A 19,863-nucleotide genomic window follows, 5' to 3' on the forward strand; every position below is an offset into this window, starting at 1 on the left:
TTTGGTTTAATAGATTTTTAATTCGCGGCTTAACCAAGAAGACATAAAGATTAGAAACATTGAAAGCACCAATATCCAACTTGATTAAAGAGCCATAAAACTGATTTTCCAAATAAAAGCGTGAACGACTTGGGATACTTAAGATTCGATGTTTTAGCGGGCATGAAATTTTAAAACCGAATGCGTTACAAATGAATTATTGTTTGTATTAATTACGCTAAAAGCTAAAACAACGATTTTACTTGCAGTGCATCGATGTTGCGAGCCAGTTGAGTTATAAACACGAATTTAAAATACGATGCGACGTCCACGAACCGCGACACGTGCTGCAATGCCAGTACCAATTTGCTCGGACGTCATTAGTTAAATATTATATCCGGTAAAAACAATATGTCGTTTTAAATGGCCAGGTCAAGCGTGAAAATTAAATGTCATTTGTAAGCTCAATTGGAAGAAGAATAACCGATAAGAGCGACGTTCGGCCGCGTTTAAAATTATTTAAACGTATCAGAAACAATTTGATGCTGATATAACAACATTGTTTCTGCACAGTACGTTCGTTCGGTGTCAAGTACGAAAAGGTTAGTGCGTTGTTCCGCATGGAAGGTGATGAAATGAAATAAACTCTCTCTCTCTCTCTTTCCTTTGAAGCAATTTCGTCGTCGCACATGTCGGCTCTTATTCTGTCATTAGCAGTTATTAATTAATTCGTACGGCAAACTAATTGTTGGAAGGAGGTAGCGTTGCGTTTCCCTGAAAATAATGTCTTTTTATTAAAAATTCGATATGTCATATAATTTTACAGGGAATATTGAAAATCAATGACGAAAAACTAGACGTATGGTCGTTGTACGAGTATAAGAACGTTAATTCTCGGTTGTTCTTCTTTTTTATGCTGTCGCCGTGTCCATTTTTATATAGTGCGTTTCGTTCGTATTCTTAAGTAATAACTTACAGCTACTGTAGTACATTTATCACTTCCGTTGTTACCTGGATGTAACATAGAAATTGGCATGTCCGAATAGAGACGACACATTAGTGTAACAGTAAAAATATTAATTTCTACAGTTTGCATTGATTTCGTAGCGGGATAAATGTCGCGTTATCGTGACATCGATGATAACACAACATAATTCGATTAATGGAACGGAATCATAAATTCGATATTGCTGCGTTTCGTATAAAATAACACACACGCACGTACACGCACACGGAGAGATGATCGTTTACATTGAACGAAATATATAAAAAAAGAAAAAAAGAGTATTACAGATTTATAGAAACAAATCCGCGCACACATTTTCTCCTTCAATAAACATTGATAACATTTGAAATAATTTGATATGACATTTAACAAGTTTTTCTCTATACTTCAAAGGCCTTCATTCTCTTCCTCGCCTGCTGAATATATTTCTTTTTTTTCTTCGGACAATATTAGCAGCCGTCGTTTATTTATTTTTCTTTGTCCCGCGTTTCTTTCGTTCTCGCGTTTGCGCGCACATTATACGGTACAGTATCATTTTCGAGAAACGCGAGACAAAAGAGTGAGAAATCAACGTCTTTGAAAATGAGGAACGCGTCTTTGTTAGCTCGGCGTTGTGAAAAGGTTTCGTGAAACACGAATCCACCAATTGATAATTGGCTTTCGATCTAACGCCGTTCTCTCGAGTACGAGACATCTTCCTTCTCTCTCTCTCTCTCTCTCTCATCGAATAAATGCGATATATATTCGCAAACGAACTCCAAAAGCTCGTAGCTCGCGACGTATTTCTCCAACACGTTTCGATGCATCACTCGCTCTTATTAGTTATCGGCTGCTATCGATTCCCATCGCGAGGGGACCAACGAACGACTTTGCTATCCGCTACAAACAACACGCAACCATGAAATCCATGGGACCATATATCGGTGTTTATCTCTCGTCTCTCTTTTTCTTTTCCGGCGCGTAACGACAGCGTGTTTGTTGTATCTTCTGCCAACGGTTCCGCTAATGAATCTCTTTCACGAAAGGGGAACATTATTTGCAACGCCTAAGGTCATCCGTTATTACGAGATTGCGCGGGGAATAATGTTCCGTTTCATTGCCGACGCGGAAAGGGCTTAATCTGATGTGTATATTCGTCGTGTAATTCGTCTAGACTAAAAGAGGATATTATCCTCTGAAAATTATCCGGTCGGGTCATTTCGGTTTGACTATAATAGATCGTCCCGTAAACGAGGTACTTTTACCACTGGGAGGGAAATCACGAATTTTGCGCGATGGATTAGCATGCGGGGAAAATGGAACAAAATTATTCATAATTCTGCTTGGGGCGAGTCTGAGAATCGGATCTTGATTTATTCCATATTTGCTTCTACGTCTTTTTCTTCCTTCTTCCCCTCCTCCTCTTCCTCCTCTTTTCCGTTTGTCGTAAAATCAATTGTAATACTGACAAATGTAATTCGAAAATAATTTCTACAAATGAGAGACTATTGATGGACAATCTTTACAAGTAGAGAAATAAAATTGGGATATATACGCGCGGTGGAGATACATGCCCACCGGTAATGTCGTCCGGGTACGATCGTAGATAACGTAAAGAAATTAACGTTCAACGGATGAAAAAATGCCAGGCAGAAATAAAATCCACGACCGCGACAATTTATCGAATTGTCCCATGGGGGCGCGCGTGTGCGCCTGACTCGAATAAATAAAAATCTAACGTCCGCCGGTGAATCCTTACACCGGCGTTCGTGCGACTCACGCGCGAGAGCGATTTTGTTGAAGACGACGAAAAGTCAATCGCACACGGAAGGCAACGATTCATTGCGGCGGTCTGCTCGCGTGGCGCGCTAATTGCGGCGATTTGGCCCGGGAGTGCCGGGCATACGGCGGTTTAGGCGAGCTCTAATTTATCACGGTGACGCGATCCGCGTGATTTTTTATTTCGCTCGTAATATATTCTTTTCGGACTCCAGTGAAAATTGATGCGGGAATATCGAGCTCGGCTCAGTAATAAATGCGGGCGCGAACGCGACAATTCGATTATCGGGCGCCCGTGCGGGCGCGCGCCTGGAATCGAGAATACCGGCCAATACTTTGTTCTTTTTCCTCACTTCGGTTCTTCGACGGTCGTTTGATATTTCGGCGAATGTTAATTGCGCGCCGAGAGCGGCTCGAGAGCGGGCTCTCTTTGCGAGATTTGACCGAACGATTCATTACCGGCCGAAAAGTATTTCCGATCGGAATGCGCGTTCGACGAATTCAAAGAGAATGGCGGGACGCGCGAATATTTTCTTGATTCCAAGAGAACCTCGCGGAGCAACTGTTTCCGGAACGGGTTTCGCGGTTATTCTTTTTTTTTCCGAGGACAAAGTACACGTTTCTGGAATGTAATTTGCATTAATCTCGAGCGTGGGAGAAAGAAGTTGCGTAGACGAGATTTTTTAAATATTCAACTGCATGAATGTGAATCGCGAAGCAAGACTGCCCCTTTTACATCACGGAGATCCTACGTCTCGTATTGTATCGTTAATTATGTTAATCACTACGCACGCTTTCATCTCGCTGCCTCGTATAATCCCGCGACGAAGTCGTCTATATATTTCGCGAGTCGACAAAAACACGACGCTAACTTTCGTATTATTCCACACGTAATTAGAGAGAGTATTTAATTATTTTACCTTCTGCGAGCACTCAATGCAATATCTCTCTCGATCCACGTATATAAAACTAACTTGTTACTTACGTTCGTTATTCCGCGCGCAATTCGTAATTCGCGATGAACATTTTTTTCAATAAAACCCAATGAGGGTATAATATGCTTCCCAATGGCAATTAAAACTTTTTTAATAAATAAAAACGCTGTTAGCTCCGAACGCGCATTGTGCCTGAAAAAGTAATGATTATTATCGTCAAAGATATTATTTCTGATGTGCAACGGTATTTCACGCGGTGAATGAAACGTATTTCAAATTGAACATTTCTAACAAGCTCTTGAGAAACGGATCACTTGCAGATGACTGTAATTATCGATCGTTCCCCATTAAACATCGTCCATCTTCATTACCGCAGGGTTAATAAGTATTCGACTGTAAGTAGGCGGATGTATAGATCCCGGAATCGTACGATTAGCGTTGTGAAGCCATGGCTCTGACAATGACGAGGATCAACAGCGCTGCGGACACGCTTTCCCACTCACGTTTCCCTATCGCGAAAATGTATCTGTGCGCGCGCGCGTGGACAATCGTTGTGCGTTATTTTGGGCTCGACAACCGGACTGTACGCGCCGCTGCCGATTGGTCGCGGGTGGTAGCTAGTAAGTAGCGCGCAAAATTAAAAAGAAACGCCGGGGAAACATAGAGAGAGAGAGCGTGCCGGCCGAGCGAAGCAAATATTTGTTGCGCACCGGGCGTGCCGAGTGTCCTCGACGAGCGGCGGCGTCCTCGTCGGGAACACACGCCCATCAGCCAGGGCGTTATAAAAGTTCGCAACGACGCAATTAGTAGACGCTGGCAGTAGCGAGCAAATAAATTTCACCTCTTTTTCCTTTTCTTGTTCGCGCGCGAAGTCGGCGCGCCACGAACGGCTGGAGCGGTAAAGGGAGAGGGCCGGGGAGAAACAGAATCAATTCAAAGAAACGTCTTCGATTCGCGAACTAGCGCGAGTAACGTGTGCCGGGCTTAGAAAGGGAGGCAATCAGTGCCGGCGCTTTTCTTACAGCGGATAGCAAAAGGCTCGTCGGTCTCTTCGACGCTAGACTTGGGTGACCTGGGTCATCGTGTGATTGGTCCCGGTGTTCCCGTTGTTCTCCATTGATTGGTGCGGCAGCGGCATCCACCTGCCGATTAGTCGCCACAGTCGGCTGCAAAACAGCTGGTTGAACGTCGTCCGGAATTGCCGACTCATGGCGCAGTACAGGATGAAATTGATGGCCGAGTTTATGAGCGTCAGGATGTCTATCACGTCGCCTGTTAGGGAGCGGTAAAAAAAGATTAGTATGATTAACAAAAGTTTCCAGGTTATGAGGAGATGTTACGTGCCCGAGAAATTTCGCCGTCGTCGCCGTCGCCGAGACTCCGAGTCAGTCGAATCAAATTTTCAGCCCGTCCTTACCGAGGAATTGTGTACGCGGACACGGGTTTCATTTTCCGATCGGGTGGCGGAATCGTCGTCAACACTTTTGAGACTTTATTCACTTTCGCCCGGGAGCCCATAGGCGATAAATTTGAAAAGGGACGAGGGAAGGCGTCCGCGACTTTATCCGGAGTCGCCTAAAAAGTCTCTCACTCTCGGCAATCTTTCGCGCGCGCCAGAAGCCTCCCCTCCCGTCTCCCTCTGCGCAACAAAACGTCTTCTTCCGCGATTTTCTTTTCGGCGCGGTTCCTTTTTCTTCTCCTCCCTTTTCTACGCTCTTATTTGCATGCAACATTAAAGAATATTAAGAAACATTCGAGAAACCGCAGCTTGTTTTATTCCCCGCGAGTTTCGTCCAATAACTCTTGGTCTCGGCAATATGGCATAGAAAGATTAAAGAGATCGACGGTGACGAGAGCCTTGATTTCGGCCGACAAATGGCTGGCAACCGAACGTTTCCAACGTTTCCATCTTACGAAACGAGAGGCACTTTCATCCCCTTCCTGTGACGTTGCGGAATGTCATAAATAAAGCGACGTATTTTATAACACTTCATACGTCAGGCGTGCACCGCGGCGGGATACATTCCCAGCACGTTTCCGAGATTGAACGGAAGTTTTCACGTGCCGTCCCGAATTCTTCCACCCGGCGCGGCGAAACGTGCAAATTTCGGATACAGCGTAGCGTTTGTTAAATTATGATACCTTTATGATGAATTTCTCTCGTGCGTAACCTGGATATCATGGATGAGATTTCGTGATATCACGCGCTATGCGCGCGATACTTCAAATTCCCCTTTCTCTCTCTCTTCTCTCCATTTTTTTTAACCGCGAATTTACGCGGAAAACTGCACATGCACGTGCCACTCGAATTTTAATTGCGCGTAATCCTCGCATTACAATAATGCGCGACACATTTCATCGCGAATGTTACGTCTGAAAACACGAATGTGCGATGCGCCGATTATATCTTGATTCCCAGCCGACGGTGGATTTTATGTTTAAATGTGATTTAATTTTCGTGTTGTGCGCGCACATGTAGTGTGCGTGACCTGTCGCCGTGAAACATCAGCGGTTTTATAGCTCATGCAGTGACTTAACGTTTAGCTGTCGCAACACGGCTGTGTCGCGACACGATCGTTCAAATTAAAAGAATGCCTGGTTCTCCCATTTCGCGTCCCGTTTGATTCGCCTGACATTAGTCTTTTGGATTTTGACGTCATAAGATGAAAAAAAACGTGTGCATTCTCGAGCTCGTTCGTTCGTTCGCTCGCGAAATTCGCGCGTAAAGTGGCGCGGAGTACTTCCGGTTACCATTAAAGGACAAAAAACATGAATCCCGTGTTCGAAGAAAAATTTTTCTCTCGTGCTCTCTCTCTCTCTCTCTTCTCTCGTTTGCACATCGTCGTCGCGCCACGCGGCGTTGCGTCATGTTCCAACGTATACAGCTACGTGCTAACAAAATGAATCAGCATCGCCTGTCGTCGAGTCAATAGGACCTGATGCGATCCAATTTTCGTAACGACGCCGAAGTTGCTCTACGTAATGCCGTTTTACCTATTCGTGACATGGTATATAGCAGCCGTTACGCAGCATTCCCCGGGCAAATCGGTCGTTTGTTCCAGCGAGCAAAAAACTCTTTCTGGAAGCCGATGGGGTTATAATCGACTTTGCGCCGCGCGCCGGGAAACTCGCGAAGTTTCTCTCTCTCACTCTCTCTCTCTCTCTTTCTCTTTGTCTCTTGTTTGCCTCCCTTTCGGCCTTTCGGTTTCCTACGCGTCAAGTTTTGCGCAAATTATTAGGCAGACGGCGTAATCTGCTTCGTGCAATTTGCGCGGGGCGCACGCGGTCGTGAGACGCGGGTAATTCCGGGCAAATTGTGTGTCGTTCGCCTGGATGCGTTTCACGCGACGTTTAGCGCGAAGTTCCACGCGATTGTCGAGAAATAATACAGGGAGCCTTTTGTGATAGCGCACTTCGAATCGGGGTGAATGCCAAAGTGCCCGAAACTACTGCAAGCTTTCTTGCTAATTTCCACTCGCGTCGAGTATAATTCACGATGAAACTGTTACATGTCGCAAAAAGTAGGTATTGCTGTAAGTTGTAAGTTTGCAGTTGCACATAAACGTTGGCACGGACAATTTGTTGGGAATTATTCGCGGTTGCCCCGCTGAAATTATTACGGAGAAGCTTGCGGAAGACGGCCGCGATATGTCAGAGAGTTGTAGTAAATTTAGAGTTGCAATAATAATTAGAATTTGCAACAGCCGCTTGCTCGTATTACTCCGCTTTTAGGAGTGTTTGTTACCACGCCGCAATCTAGCATTGTTTGCACGTGCTATTCTACTATTAAGCACACAACGTTACGTTACGTGTTTATTTTGCAAAAAGCAACCATGTTATTGCAGTATAATGAGAGTGCCGCTGAGAGAGTGCGAGGGCAATAGATACAGAGAGAGAGAGAGAGAGAAAGCTAGTATGAAGCTAGTAATTCGATAAAAGCGAATGATATAATGCGAGTAGGCGTCAAGTAAGATCTCACGATACCGACATATCCGTTCCATTTGGCTCCATGTGATAAGTACGGTGCATTTCAGTATCGAACGTTGAATAAATACCCCGGAGGATCCTCGTAGCAGAACTCGGTAACATCGCCGTTGTTTTCAAAAGTGTGAAAGTAGGAGGGAACAGGACGGTGAGTATCCGTGTCAGGTCCAAATGCACGTACCGATGTCACGTGTTTATCTGCGACTTTACAGTGATCTGTCGCTTTAAAACAAAGGCAGCTGGCCATTCGCACTTTTATCTCCTTCTCTCCTTTTTCTTTTGTCGTATTTCGATGGTGAAATATTTGATCACTTGAAATATAGTTTTAAAATATTTAATTAATAATGCAGCTGAGAGAAACTGTTTAAATTACGTATAGACAATTTTCGTGATGAAAGCCGAAGATTATTTTTTTTGGTAACCTAGAACTTGTTCGTGTCTTCTCCTTCTTATCTTAAGACGAATATCTTCTCTCAGTGTCTACTCTTTGTAGGGCTTAAAGCATTCGCTTCTATTCTCCATAGAACTCCGTCTATTCATTGAAATCCGCCGGAGGGAGCGTAATTTAGTAATGGCATAAACAAACTAGCTACCGATCAAAGAAATCATTAAATAGCAACGATATCGTGTTTTATGCATATATATATATATATATATATAATTAGACGGCTTCGTGAGCTTTTAATGAGATTGTGTGCCACTTTCGAGAAAACTACGACGCTCTACAGCGCGTCCTCTCTCGTCGAGTTCCGACGTTCTTATGACTTCAAACGATTGTTCTTGTACGTGCAAAGAGAAAGACGGGCACGGAGTCCTTCCCTTCAATAGGATTCGCGAAACGCTTGGCAAGCGCGTTTCAAGTGATCCTCAATCAGCGTCGGTGCAAGTCGCAAGAACAAAACCCGGAACAGAGCACAGTGGCAGGACCGATGAGAGTGTCAATGCGGGATCTTTATCGTGAAATCTATCAACTTGCCCGTAAGTCCCCGTAATCAGGGAAAACAGTTTTCCCAGAATCGTTCCGATCAATCGGGCCGGAAAGATAAATCGTCCCTTTCTCCTTTCGTGCGCGAGTTTCTGCACTTTCGTAAAGTTCAATTCGGTGTCTCGATAGCTCGACGTAGAATGTGAGACATCAAGCGTGGAAATCCGACATCGTCTCGTTATAGCTGGGTTCACGTTGCAGCTGTTTGTTAAATGTTTCCATGTGGACGAGCGTGTATGTGCGTATGCGCGCACATTGCGTTTTGCTTGAATCCACCGCCAGCGTGACTTTGCAATTTGCCATTACAATTTACGGAGTGTACGAAGATTGTCGACCTAGTGGCCGCAGCCTTTCCTTCCCGATGGGATCCTCCGTTGAGCTCGTAAAAGAAACGGGCCGCTCGTTTGAACTTCCTTGTGATATTCAGCGTGCGGTGTTACGAAAGACATTTTGACAAACCGAAATAATCCAGATAGGAGTCCTGGGAGTCTTTCAAATATAATACAATTCGCGTAGATCAAAAGAGGTTATCCTTTTGAAAACCGTCTCGAGCCCGTAAATTTTTCTCACCGACAATTGTTATTAAATCTCGAATCAAGGAAACAATGTCTGGCATTCGAAGCGTTCCATTCAAGTTTGATGATGTATGTACGAAGTTAATGGAAAATAGTTTAGGCGATGGGTCATGCAAAATATATGAGTACACACAAAGTGGAAGTTCACATTTTACGTAGTCTATTCCTAGACTATCGTCTTTTCATTTCTGTATATTTTTCCCAGTATGCGCGATCCATTCCTTTTTTCTCCTCTTTTCTTTTCTTTTTTAGGAAAAATATCGAGACATTCTGCTCTGGCTAAAATGTTGGGAAAAGAAGTAAAATTACTGCTGCTATATCGCGTATTCACAAAACGTCCTAACTTCCGCGGAGATATAGATATTTTAATGCTATCACTTGAACCAAGTCATGTGCGCGTTATTAGCTAACTTAGAAAATATTTTTACGGCTCGAGTTTCTCGCGCAAAAATGACTGCACAAGAGGACTGTGGAACTTCCATAACCTTAAATTTAGGAGCGGTCCGAACATCTGCGGAAAATCGATATTCTTTCGGGTGCGCGTTTTTCATACAAAATTTACGACACAAAAAAGCTGTGAAGCCATCGCTACTAGAAATATCTTTCCTTTACGTAAACACATAGTAGAAAATTGTGTGTTAAATTTAACACATTTCATATATCCCAAACGGTTCACACAAATTTTTCTGTTAATTTAACAAAAGATGAATATGCCGAAAAATAATACAAATATTATGTCACAAATTAACAAGAAATTAATGCGTTAACCGTCACTGAAGTATAAAATGTGTTATTTTAATACTTACACATGTTGAATATCAATTTAACACAAAATATAATGAGATAACATAATATATTAAATTAACGGATACGTTAAAAATTTAACAGAAAGTTTTAAGACAAGGATCGATTTTAACACAAGTACAAAATTGTTTTACCGTGAAGGAAAAGATTTCTTTGGATTTATTAAAATTTCTTTAATCGAAACAAATTTGTCTTTTGGAATGGAGCAAATAAACGGATGTTTGATCCAACGAACAGAAAGAAGAGTTATTTAGTTTCTCAAATAGACAAATATCTTTACGTCAAGTTACATGTATAGACAGAAGTATTCAGCTCCAATTTCGTAATGTTTAATATCAAGTGACACTTAGAACAGAGGAAGGTTATGAAAGATTCCGGAAACGCATTCTTTCAGACATCGAAAGACGTCTAACGAAGCAAGGTTTCGCCGTACGTATATGCACATATGCACGGTACAATCGCGCGCAGCGTTACAGCGTATCCATTATTTTTCGACGTTACGCGATTGCCTTGCAACAAAAGATAAAAGATCGAGTTTAGTGAGCTATCAAGAGGATATATTAAATTGTTCCATGTACTGTGTACAGACCAAGTATATCAGCGGGTATAAATATATCCGTATGTACAGATATATACATGCCAGCGTGCAAGTATTTTCAGGCGTGGGAGAGAGGTAATTTCAAGGTAACTAAGCCTGCATCGTATTGTCGAGTTTTACAGCGTAATTTTTGCTCGCAATTTCGTTAGTTGTTTATTATTGGCGCGACAGGCCGGCGGAAGATACGAGCGGAGTTATTATTCATAAGCTGTGTTCTTCTTTACGTCCATCCTACATGTTGTACTCATTATTCCCACTAGCGTGCGAGATAATGCGCGACGTGATATCGCGTTTATGTCGGTTGTCGCGGAATCAGTAGATTTCCTCGCGTCACTTCTATAATGCGCTCTGTCCGTTACCGCGCACCGCGTCAAAATACGCGTGACTTTCGTATCATACGCTCGTTACCGTCCATTATAGATTATGAATATATTATTATAGATTGAGAATCCACAATGATCTAAAATTTATCCCGTTGGAAACTAATAATTATCCATGATGAAGGAGAACGCTACTTATTGTCGCCTCGCATCGTCTTTAATTATTAAATACTGCCATCCGCGTCTTATTTCTTAATTCATCGCGTCGCTACGTCGACGGAGTCTCCACCCTCGTCCCACACCCGAGATGATGCCATTAATTAATGCTAATCGAGTGCTTTTGCAATTTTGATAACGATTGCACAAGAACGGAGATGCATATATCCGATGCCATTTTTCATGTCACGCGTATCACTCGTCAGTGAAGTTCTAATTTGTCGTTGCGAGAACGCGTCGGCGTTTGTTGTTTTTAAATTACGAGCTTTGTTGATATAGTGCCCAGTCATTGGGGAGTTAAAGAACCACATTGCATTATCGCAGCGCGCCGTTATCGGTACGAGACGCGAGTCGCCCATTAATGCCGCACTAATAGGGTCGAAAGTATCATTCAATACGAAGTGCCGTATAATGTGCTTTATGTGGCCGATAGCACGCGCTCGGTTGAGTTATGAGTGCGAGAAAGTTAACAGCTCCGAAGCCATAAATGTACCGCCGGCGTGAATTATGCCGACAGGTTGTTATTGCGTTCGTCATAACGATCGAGTAGCGCGGTTAAACTTTATTGGACGATTTCGAGACCGCCACTTCGCGCAAGGTAATTAATCCGGAGCTTCTGTTTGCGCCTTTTTCTACCGTTTCTATTTTTATTTTTTATTCATGGCTGTTGTTATGCTAATCAGGCGTGACATTTTGCGCGAATCGCAACGCATTTTGCGCTTGGAGTTTTAAGAATCGTTTACAAAGGAGGCAACGACACTGCGAAGTAAGGAGTAAGAGAGTTTATTCAGTGGAACAAAGCGTGACACCGGGAGTAAGCGAAATTGATTATTCTTATTTCCTACTTCCTACTGCCTCACTACTAGCCACTTATTATCAATCAATATTCTACTCTTTATTTAATAGTGTTTACTTCCAATATAGACGCTCTTTATTTATTACTGCTTACTTCCAATATAGACAATCTTCTATTCTCGCTCACGCCGCATCGCATCATATCGCTCGCCGTTGTTCGTGAACTATTTTCTCCGGCAAGTAGCTTATTTACAGCACCTGTTCCTTTTTCTTTTCACGTGTATTCTGGCGCCTCGCCAGAATAATCCTTTGAAATGTGTACAAGAACGCGCGGCGTTAAAACGCCCGTCGGATTTTCGGCAGTAGAGCAATGTATGCAAATAACTGCTGCATGCAGCGTAAATTTTCTTTTTCCGTAGACTTCGATATATTTATACATATATAGGGTGTCAGAAACTTTTCTTGGTATCGGTGATGTGCAGATAGAATGAGTGAAACTAAATAGATTACATGACTTTTCTGTTCAGTTTCAACTGTTCAACCTACACACCACGAATATTAAGAAAGGTTTCAGACACCTTATATATACATACTACTTTTATAAAGATGTTTGCTCGTTTGCGATATGGTACTAAGCAGAACGTGACGTGAAATTTCCGCGTCTTCGACTTTTCCGTGCCTAACTACGTATCGAAATTCGACCACCGTAGGGATCCGATATCGCGCACGTTGGGCGAAGTATATTCCATTTGTGTTAATGAACTAGCGAATGGAATATATTTACGCTGGCTGGATTGTAAACTCAGTGTATTCGAACAAACTAGCGTGGAATTAGTTTCAGCAAACTTCAGCTGGAGTGTTACTGTGGGTGCAAAAGTTTAATTAGTCTTATGCAAAAATGGGTGCGCGTTACTTTCGACCTTATGTAAAAATGATGAATCGCGTAAACAGAGTCTGGTCGATCCAATTACTTCCTTTTCAACTGTTTTTTCCTGAAATATATTCAGATTGCATATATGGTGACGATGATAGGAATATCTATGTAAATTATACGAGCAATTCCTCCAAGGATTCCTTCTTTTTTCAATTTTTACGTTAAAAATTTTTAATTATCTGCACTTGACGTTTGCTGAACGACTAAGTCAAGCTGAATTGCAAGAGGATCGGTGGCGAATCTGACGTTTGACATTTAATTAACGTGTTCGTGATATTCGCGTAACATTTACAAATTTTCGTATTGCCTTACCAGGAAAAAATTTGTATTTCACAGAGATCCCCGTATTTTGGTTAGGGGAGTGAGGGGAGTGTGTGCATCGTATGGCGTATAAAGGACATCGACGCGTTGAATACATAATACTAGGTGGCCTTTGCTTTCGCAACATATAGAGGCTACATTTGTATACGGCCACACATTGGCGAAAGTACACATGTTAATCAGAATACACCAATCGGAAATAGAATACAAATGTAACAATGTTACTGTAACTCGACACTAGTTGCATATCAAAAGCGCGGATGTACAGGTGAATCCATGTAGAAATACGTGTAAAATCGCCTGTCATTCGCAGAACTCGCGGAAATTTGGGAAGCGTCACGTTTTTGGGATGGAGATTTTTTTTTTAATAGCATAAAATATTTGTGGACATTTTCGCGGGATTTTATATTTTGCGAGGCCCGACTATTTCCGCAGCGGAATAATCGATTTTCCGAATATTCAATCTATTTTTCAGTCGTGCATAATGCCGTTTCATAAGACTATTCAGTAACAAAACGGACAACTAACAGTAACATAATATCAATTTTCCACTCAACAATGTAAGTGCAATATAATACATGCATTATGTAACCGTTACGTTGTTGAGTATTAGTTGGTGTTTATTGGGTAATCACATTTTTCACTTAAACGGTCATGTGCTAAAAGAACCATAAATTTCTCGTTAAGTATCCGTCAGATGAAATTAATGAAGATTTACGTATTTCTGTCATCTCGTCAGACGTGATTTACTCTCCACCACCAAATCCCCAATTTATATTTAACCAACATTATTGAGCAGAGAAGAAGCTCGTGACTGAAGGATATTCATGAATCGTGCGCGGAGCTCTAAATCAAAATAAAGTCAGCTTTATATATCAGCTTATCTGTATAACTATTTTACAAAAAATAGGTACACGTAGCGTGTTCTCCGTAATTAGATCACTGAGATCGAAAAGACTGATAATGCGAAGACTTGGAAGATGAGTTACCGTAACTTCCTCCAGGATACGACAGAGACACGCTTTTCCGATGAGAAGTATGTCCGCGGGTTGTTTCTTGAAATAATTTACGGGATTTTATTTAATGCGCGACGGCGAATCAGCGGTAGATCCGAACTTTCTTTGCGGGATTCCAGACTACCAAGTAGCGTGAGATGTCAGCAGATCGCCGATATCTGGCAATAAGTTCCTTTTCCGATTTCTGATTTTCGATCACCGTGTAAATATAAAGTGTTACAAGCTATTTAAATCACACCGTGGAAAACACTTATCGTGCAGAACGTTTTGCGCGCGACATACTTTTCGTTCCTCCTTTACACGACGTTGCAATTTATCGTCGAACGTAATGATTTCGCTTCCGCCGTGCCACGGGGAGCGAAACGAGGGTAAATTTGAAGATTCCATCTTCCTTGACTTTCTCTCTTACCTGGGGGTTTTCCGGTGAAAAATTTCCAACTAGCGGCCGCGAACTTTTCAAGAAAACCCGATGCTTTTAAAGGTCGTACATTCTCAGATATTCCGATTAATGAAGGAGAGAACGTCGATGAATTATTGTTCCGCGCGTGCACGTTCGCGCGATGTCGTAACGATTACCTGCGACGCAAAGATCGCGCTTAATAAGAACTTCCTTGCAAGAATATTATATGTCAGACTGTCATTCTTCGAGCAGCGGGTAGCCCACTGATCCTAATCTGAATTTTTATGCTTCAAGTTTTATACGTTCCACCGCGTAAACGTCGGTTGTGCGACAACGTTCTTCTATTTATAGCGCGCGTACGAACTCGAGACGTTTCGCTTCACGATCGTAGACGGATCCGCGCGAGGTTTACAACGCGAATGCTCGAGAGATCGAAGAAATTTCCGTGCTGATTCTCGTCACTGTAACCAAATCGCCCGGATTTGTTTCCGGATCACGCGCGCGCACACGAATTTATCTGTCGGTACGAATTTTTGTCAGTATAATTCTTTTCTCCAGCTACTGTTTCAGTATTTCGTTAAAGCAAGAGTGGTTACATCTTCTTTGTAAAAAAATGGTTATGTATTTTTAATAGGGATGAATTGACATATAATAAAGAATAATGACCGTGTATGAATTAAACATCGTTATGCGCCGATCGTTATCACCGATTCTAATAATATAATATAATCTTTACTTTAAACTCTGATGATGCCTTAAATTTTCGCTTTTTCTATTTTAGCAAAATAGGTTGCTGAAGGTAGCATTAGAATTCAATCTGTAGAATTAAAAGTTCAAGAAAGAATTCGAAAAGTGTCAGTATTGTCAAAATAAGTTTTTAGCTTATAGGCTCATAGTGGGCACAAAATATCCTTAAGAGCGTCAGAGTGGCATTAAAATTTCGACTTGGGTAACCACAAAATGACGAAAGAGACTTTCGTAACGTGTCGAGGATCGACAAAGTGGACATTACTTATATCACCTATTAATCTTATAATCCTATAAATCCTTAAATTGATTTTCTTTTTTAATCCGTGCAGTTTAATAGTCCTTTGTGTTTGTCTCCACACGTAATCCGCCGCGATATTTCTCGATGAAATCGGCGACATTCGCGAGTTTCCCGGACTTGTAGGGAAGATTTTAAATAACAAAGTTTTTGTTCGAGAGCTTTCCCCGGGTCTCGCGTATTACGAAGATATTAAAACGCAAAGGTAGCGTTTCCTTTACAAGATTTAACTCGGTGATTTTCTCCACGGTAGTACTTCGTGAAATTTATACCCGTGAGCCTTTATTCTTTTAGCTGCGATTAAATTTTGACTAACACAGTCGTTAATTATAGGAAAATCGTACAATGCTGTCTGCACGATGTAATTGTACGTGCTTTGCGAGGGACTCGCAGCGGATGAAAGAAAAGAAAAAGAAATCGAGTCAGATTCAGAAATATTTAATTAGCATACGATATTCACGTGCAGGTACAACGGCAAAAGCGCATGTAATCCGATAATTAAAATAAATGAAGAGAAAGACTAACCAAAGATCCATAAAGAATATAATTGTAAAAAATTCACATATTCGTTAAGAATTTTAAATATTCCCGATATGGCGTGCTGCAGTTGAATATTATGCGCGCAGTTAAACATCGAGAGAGATACGTATCCGACTAGAAATATTGATAAAAACTGGATAAGCAACTACGTGAAATACAATGATAAAAAAGCCCAGATATCCTGGCGATCGTTTGAATCAAAACCTATTGCGACCGGGGCAACAGCGGGTTTCCGCTTCGAAATTTAGACATTCAACGGGGACTTGAATTATCTCTCATCGAATTACCGTGGACACGCAAACATATTTCGATACTGACACGCGTGAAACTTACCCAACATGACGTAGCATGTATTGAAGAAACTCGTGCCCAGAACAACGCTGAACAATCCCAGGATGCCTTGCGGGAACTCCGTGATAAGGAACAATGCGAGCACTGCCAACAGCATCTTCGTGGTCCTGTCAGTCTGCTTCTCCTTATCGGTGCCTTTCCGCTTCTTCTTGCACGGTTTCTCGCATGCGTTCTTGCCGTTACTCATCTTGATGTCGTTGTTCTTCGTGGTGAGCTTCTTACGCCGCCTCTTCGCCTCCACCAGCACCCTTATCAGCTTGAAGCTCAGCACGGTGAGCGCCAGGCAGGGTATCAGTTTGATCACCACACTGTAGATCCAGAAGTTCATCTTCTTCAGTGCGGCGTGCATCCTTGCGGTCTCCGTGAGCTTGACGAAATACAGCGTGGTGTTGGTCGTACCCTCGAGCGACGCAGTGCCGTTGAGCTTTGTCAGGTTCACGTTCATACCCTGCTTGTCCAACACCTCTACGTGCGGCCTCACCTCGGTGGTGACGTAGAGCGGCACGCACAGTATCGGGCAGAACACGTAAGCGCCGACGATCGTGAGCACGGTGCGAGTGTTGCTGCACCACTCGCGGTTTTTCTGCGGATACGCGACCGCGATGTACCGCCAGATCGCCAACATCACCGTCAGGCAGATCGAGATCGTGTGGCACACCTGGCCGAAGTTTGAGTGGAACAGCACGAAGATGCCCCAGCTGTAGGTGAAGGTGTCCCTGCGGGATCGCTGATAGAGGTACATGTGTATCGCGTACGGTATGTACTCGATCATTACGAGGAGGTCGGCTACCGCGAGGCCGGTGAGGATCATGTTGGTGGGCGAGTGCATCTCGCGACGGGTCAGCACGGCGATGTTTAGGACGTTGGCGATCGAGCCGAATATGCACACCTGCAGACTCGCCCAGCCGTGCACCAACGCGTAGCTGTTGTGGAAGGACTCGAGCTTCGGGCCGCACGTGAAGTCCGCGTGCTCCAACGGCGTCGACGTGTAGTTGTCGTTCGACTCATAGCTGAGACTGGAATTCATCTTCGCGGAGAGGGTGGATCTTCGGCTGGCGATCGAAATGCACCGGTAAAGGGTAGTTCTAGGAGGAGCGGTCAGCAAAACCTTTCTCTCCCGCGCGTTTTGCAGCTTCGCTTACTCTCGACCGGATTATCGTCTACGCGAGAGACATGGCTTCGTGACACGTGTGTCATGAAGAACGTTGCTCGAGCGACTGGTTGACGGGCCGAAATTTTCTCTCTGCTGTGGCCGGATTCTGATAGAGAATAGCGATCTACTCTAACCACGTTATCACACGAAGTTATATCAACGATAGTCATGCTACGACGTTATCGACGTCGGCAGTCCGTCCGAACAACTACATCCGCTGGCCGTCTAATCGGACCTATGACTAGAAGTTATCACACTGTCAGATCAACCGTAATAGTTATCCGAATGATTTTCCCCCAATGTTTAACGTTTTTAGACGCTGTCAATATCAGTTATCTCGGGGTGAAACGTCAGGGAAGATCTGTATAGACAGGAGTATTTGGCACAGTTCACTGAGAGAGAGAACGGGAAGACGTCGTTTCGTTGTCTCTTCCGTCACGCGTCGCGTTCGTTACAATGAAAATACATGTATATGTATACGTCACATCGTCGATCCGCTTGACAGTTCCGGCTGACTACGCACGGCCGGGAGGGAAGAGTTCCGTCGGCTCAACGCCGAGGAAACGTGATAACTCTTTTGGAATCTTTGAACTGGAAATCACGCGATAACTTTGAGACGACTCGCTCTCGTCCACGTGGAGAGAGAGAGGGAGGGTGTAGAGTTACCGTACGTTTGAAGTGTCTTCGTTGATCCAACGCGAGCGATCATAGTCGAGTATACCTTCGATAAAACTTTTACTTTTTCAAAGGGGCGACACTACGCTACGAAATATTTGGCGCGTATTGTTCAAGTGCGTCTCGGCGTTTCCAAAGCGCGAACGTGCACTTAGCTCAACATCGACGACGTGTACTATGAAGCTCGTGCTTTCTACTGCAAAGTGAGACGTCGCGCACGAAGAAAAGAGCCGAGATTCTCCTTCTCGTTTTAGCGCCTGGTTCGCGTCCTCGTCTCCCGCAAACGATCTTCGTATTTTTCAACGACGGTTCGAAATTTCGAAGACACGGCTCGACGTTGTTCAATCGTCGCGAATATCGCGAATCGGCGGCCGAGACGAGGTAAAATTAGTCTGTCCCTTCCAAAGCGGGATTTCGCGCGCGATTTCTCAGAACGTCGCGCGAGTCACGTGCGACCGGTAACACGTGTCACCCCGGTGGGAGGGACTTCCGGTTGCTAATCGCGAACGCCGCACCCTGCCGTAATACGACGGATCCGCGAATACCGTGGAAGCACTTTCCTACGCGCACAGTGTCACGCGAGCGTTCGGGCACGAATCGAGCATTACCGTCAATCCGCCACGAAGTGCACAAACATCCGCTTGCGATTTTCCACTTCCCTCTCGCTGCCGCCACCGGGCTCGGATTATCGTCCCCTTCGACCGAGCACTCAGAGAGAGGCTCTCTCCCTTTCTCTCCCCCTTTTTCTCCTGATCGGTCGAATGCCGCCGACTGAAATTACATTCGGGCGCGATGGATCGCTGATTAGCGATAAGCTAATTCTCGCTCGCGTTCATCTCCCCTCGCCTCGATCGTCCCGGGCCGTTTCTACAGTTGCGCCGGTTTCCCTCGCGAACGGCACGACGACCTGTGATGCGACGGTGATGCGGTGGAGACGATGCTGGTGGTGGCGATGGTGGTGCGAATGCGGTGCGCGTCGCGCGATCTCGCAGAAACGTCGGCGTGGTTGGCGTCCGGACGCCGAATGAAGCGAAAAGGCGTCGCAACGCCTCGTATGCTGGAATGGGATAGCTCTTGCGCCTGCGTTGATCCAGTTCTCCATTCTAGTCTCCTTCTATGTCTCTCTCATTTTGCCTCTCGTCTCGTCTTCTCTCCTCTTCGCTCATCCCTGTTCCACCGCTAGCTAGCATTGTCCTTTCTCGTTCATCGAAGTGGCTCTTCGCATCTTCGCTGAGGGAAACAGGGTCGGTTATCCTTAACGGACGATCTAGAAATCTTGGATGCCACGATCAGGCAGGCGGTTTTCAAACGGGGCTGAGCAGGCTCAAAGTCTCAGCTGCGAAAGCGGATTTGCCCGCTGAAGAACACGAATTAGACCGTCGTCGTGACCGTTATCGCGATTCTCTTTCCTCCGTCGTCCGGCGAATCACGATGAGGAAGAGAATGTTGCCTGGCACATCGCATTAAATCGCA

General features: G+C 44.0%; 1 protein-coding gene across 1 annotated transcript; it reads right to left on the reverse strand.

Annotated features, from left to right (window-relative positions):
• Positions 1–763: 763 nt before the first annotated feature.
• On the reverse strand, positions 764–18,863 carry LOC106743108 (sex peptide receptor-like). The gene is made up of 2 exons (XM_014616645.1): positions 16,545–18,863; positions 764–4,950 (listed from the first exon to the last, which is right to left on the reverse strand). Exons 1-2 carry the CDS (start codon positions 17,587–17,589, stop codon positions 4,736–4,738), a joined length of 1,260 nt encoding a protein of 419 aa, XP_014472131.1. The 5' UTR covers positions 17,590–18,863; the 3' UTR covers positions 764–4,735.
• Between the last annotated feature and the right edge of the window lie 1,000 nt (positions 18,864–19,863).

Source organism: Dinoponera quadriceps, unplaced genomic scaffold, assembly GCF_001313825.1.
Source record: "Dinoponera quadriceps isolate SergipeBrazil2010 unplaced genomic scaffold, ASM131382v1 scaffold823, whole genome shotgun sequence".
Classification (NCBI taxonomy): domain Eukaryota; kingdom Metazoa; phylum Arthropoda; class Insecta; order Hymenoptera; family Formicidae; genus Dinoponera; species Dinoponera quadriceps.

What these genes read in the sequence shown, in the direction of transcription:
- LOC106743108 (XM_014616645.1), bottom strand. Translation starts at nt 17,589, where the DNA reads ATGAATTCCAGTCTCAGCTATGAGTCGAACGACAACTACACGTCGACG. An exon ending in TACATGCTACGTCATGTTGG is followed by an intron (nt 4,951 to 16,544) that starts GTAAGTTTCACG and finishes GCTCCCTAACAG; the next exon opens with GCGACGTGATAGACATCCTG.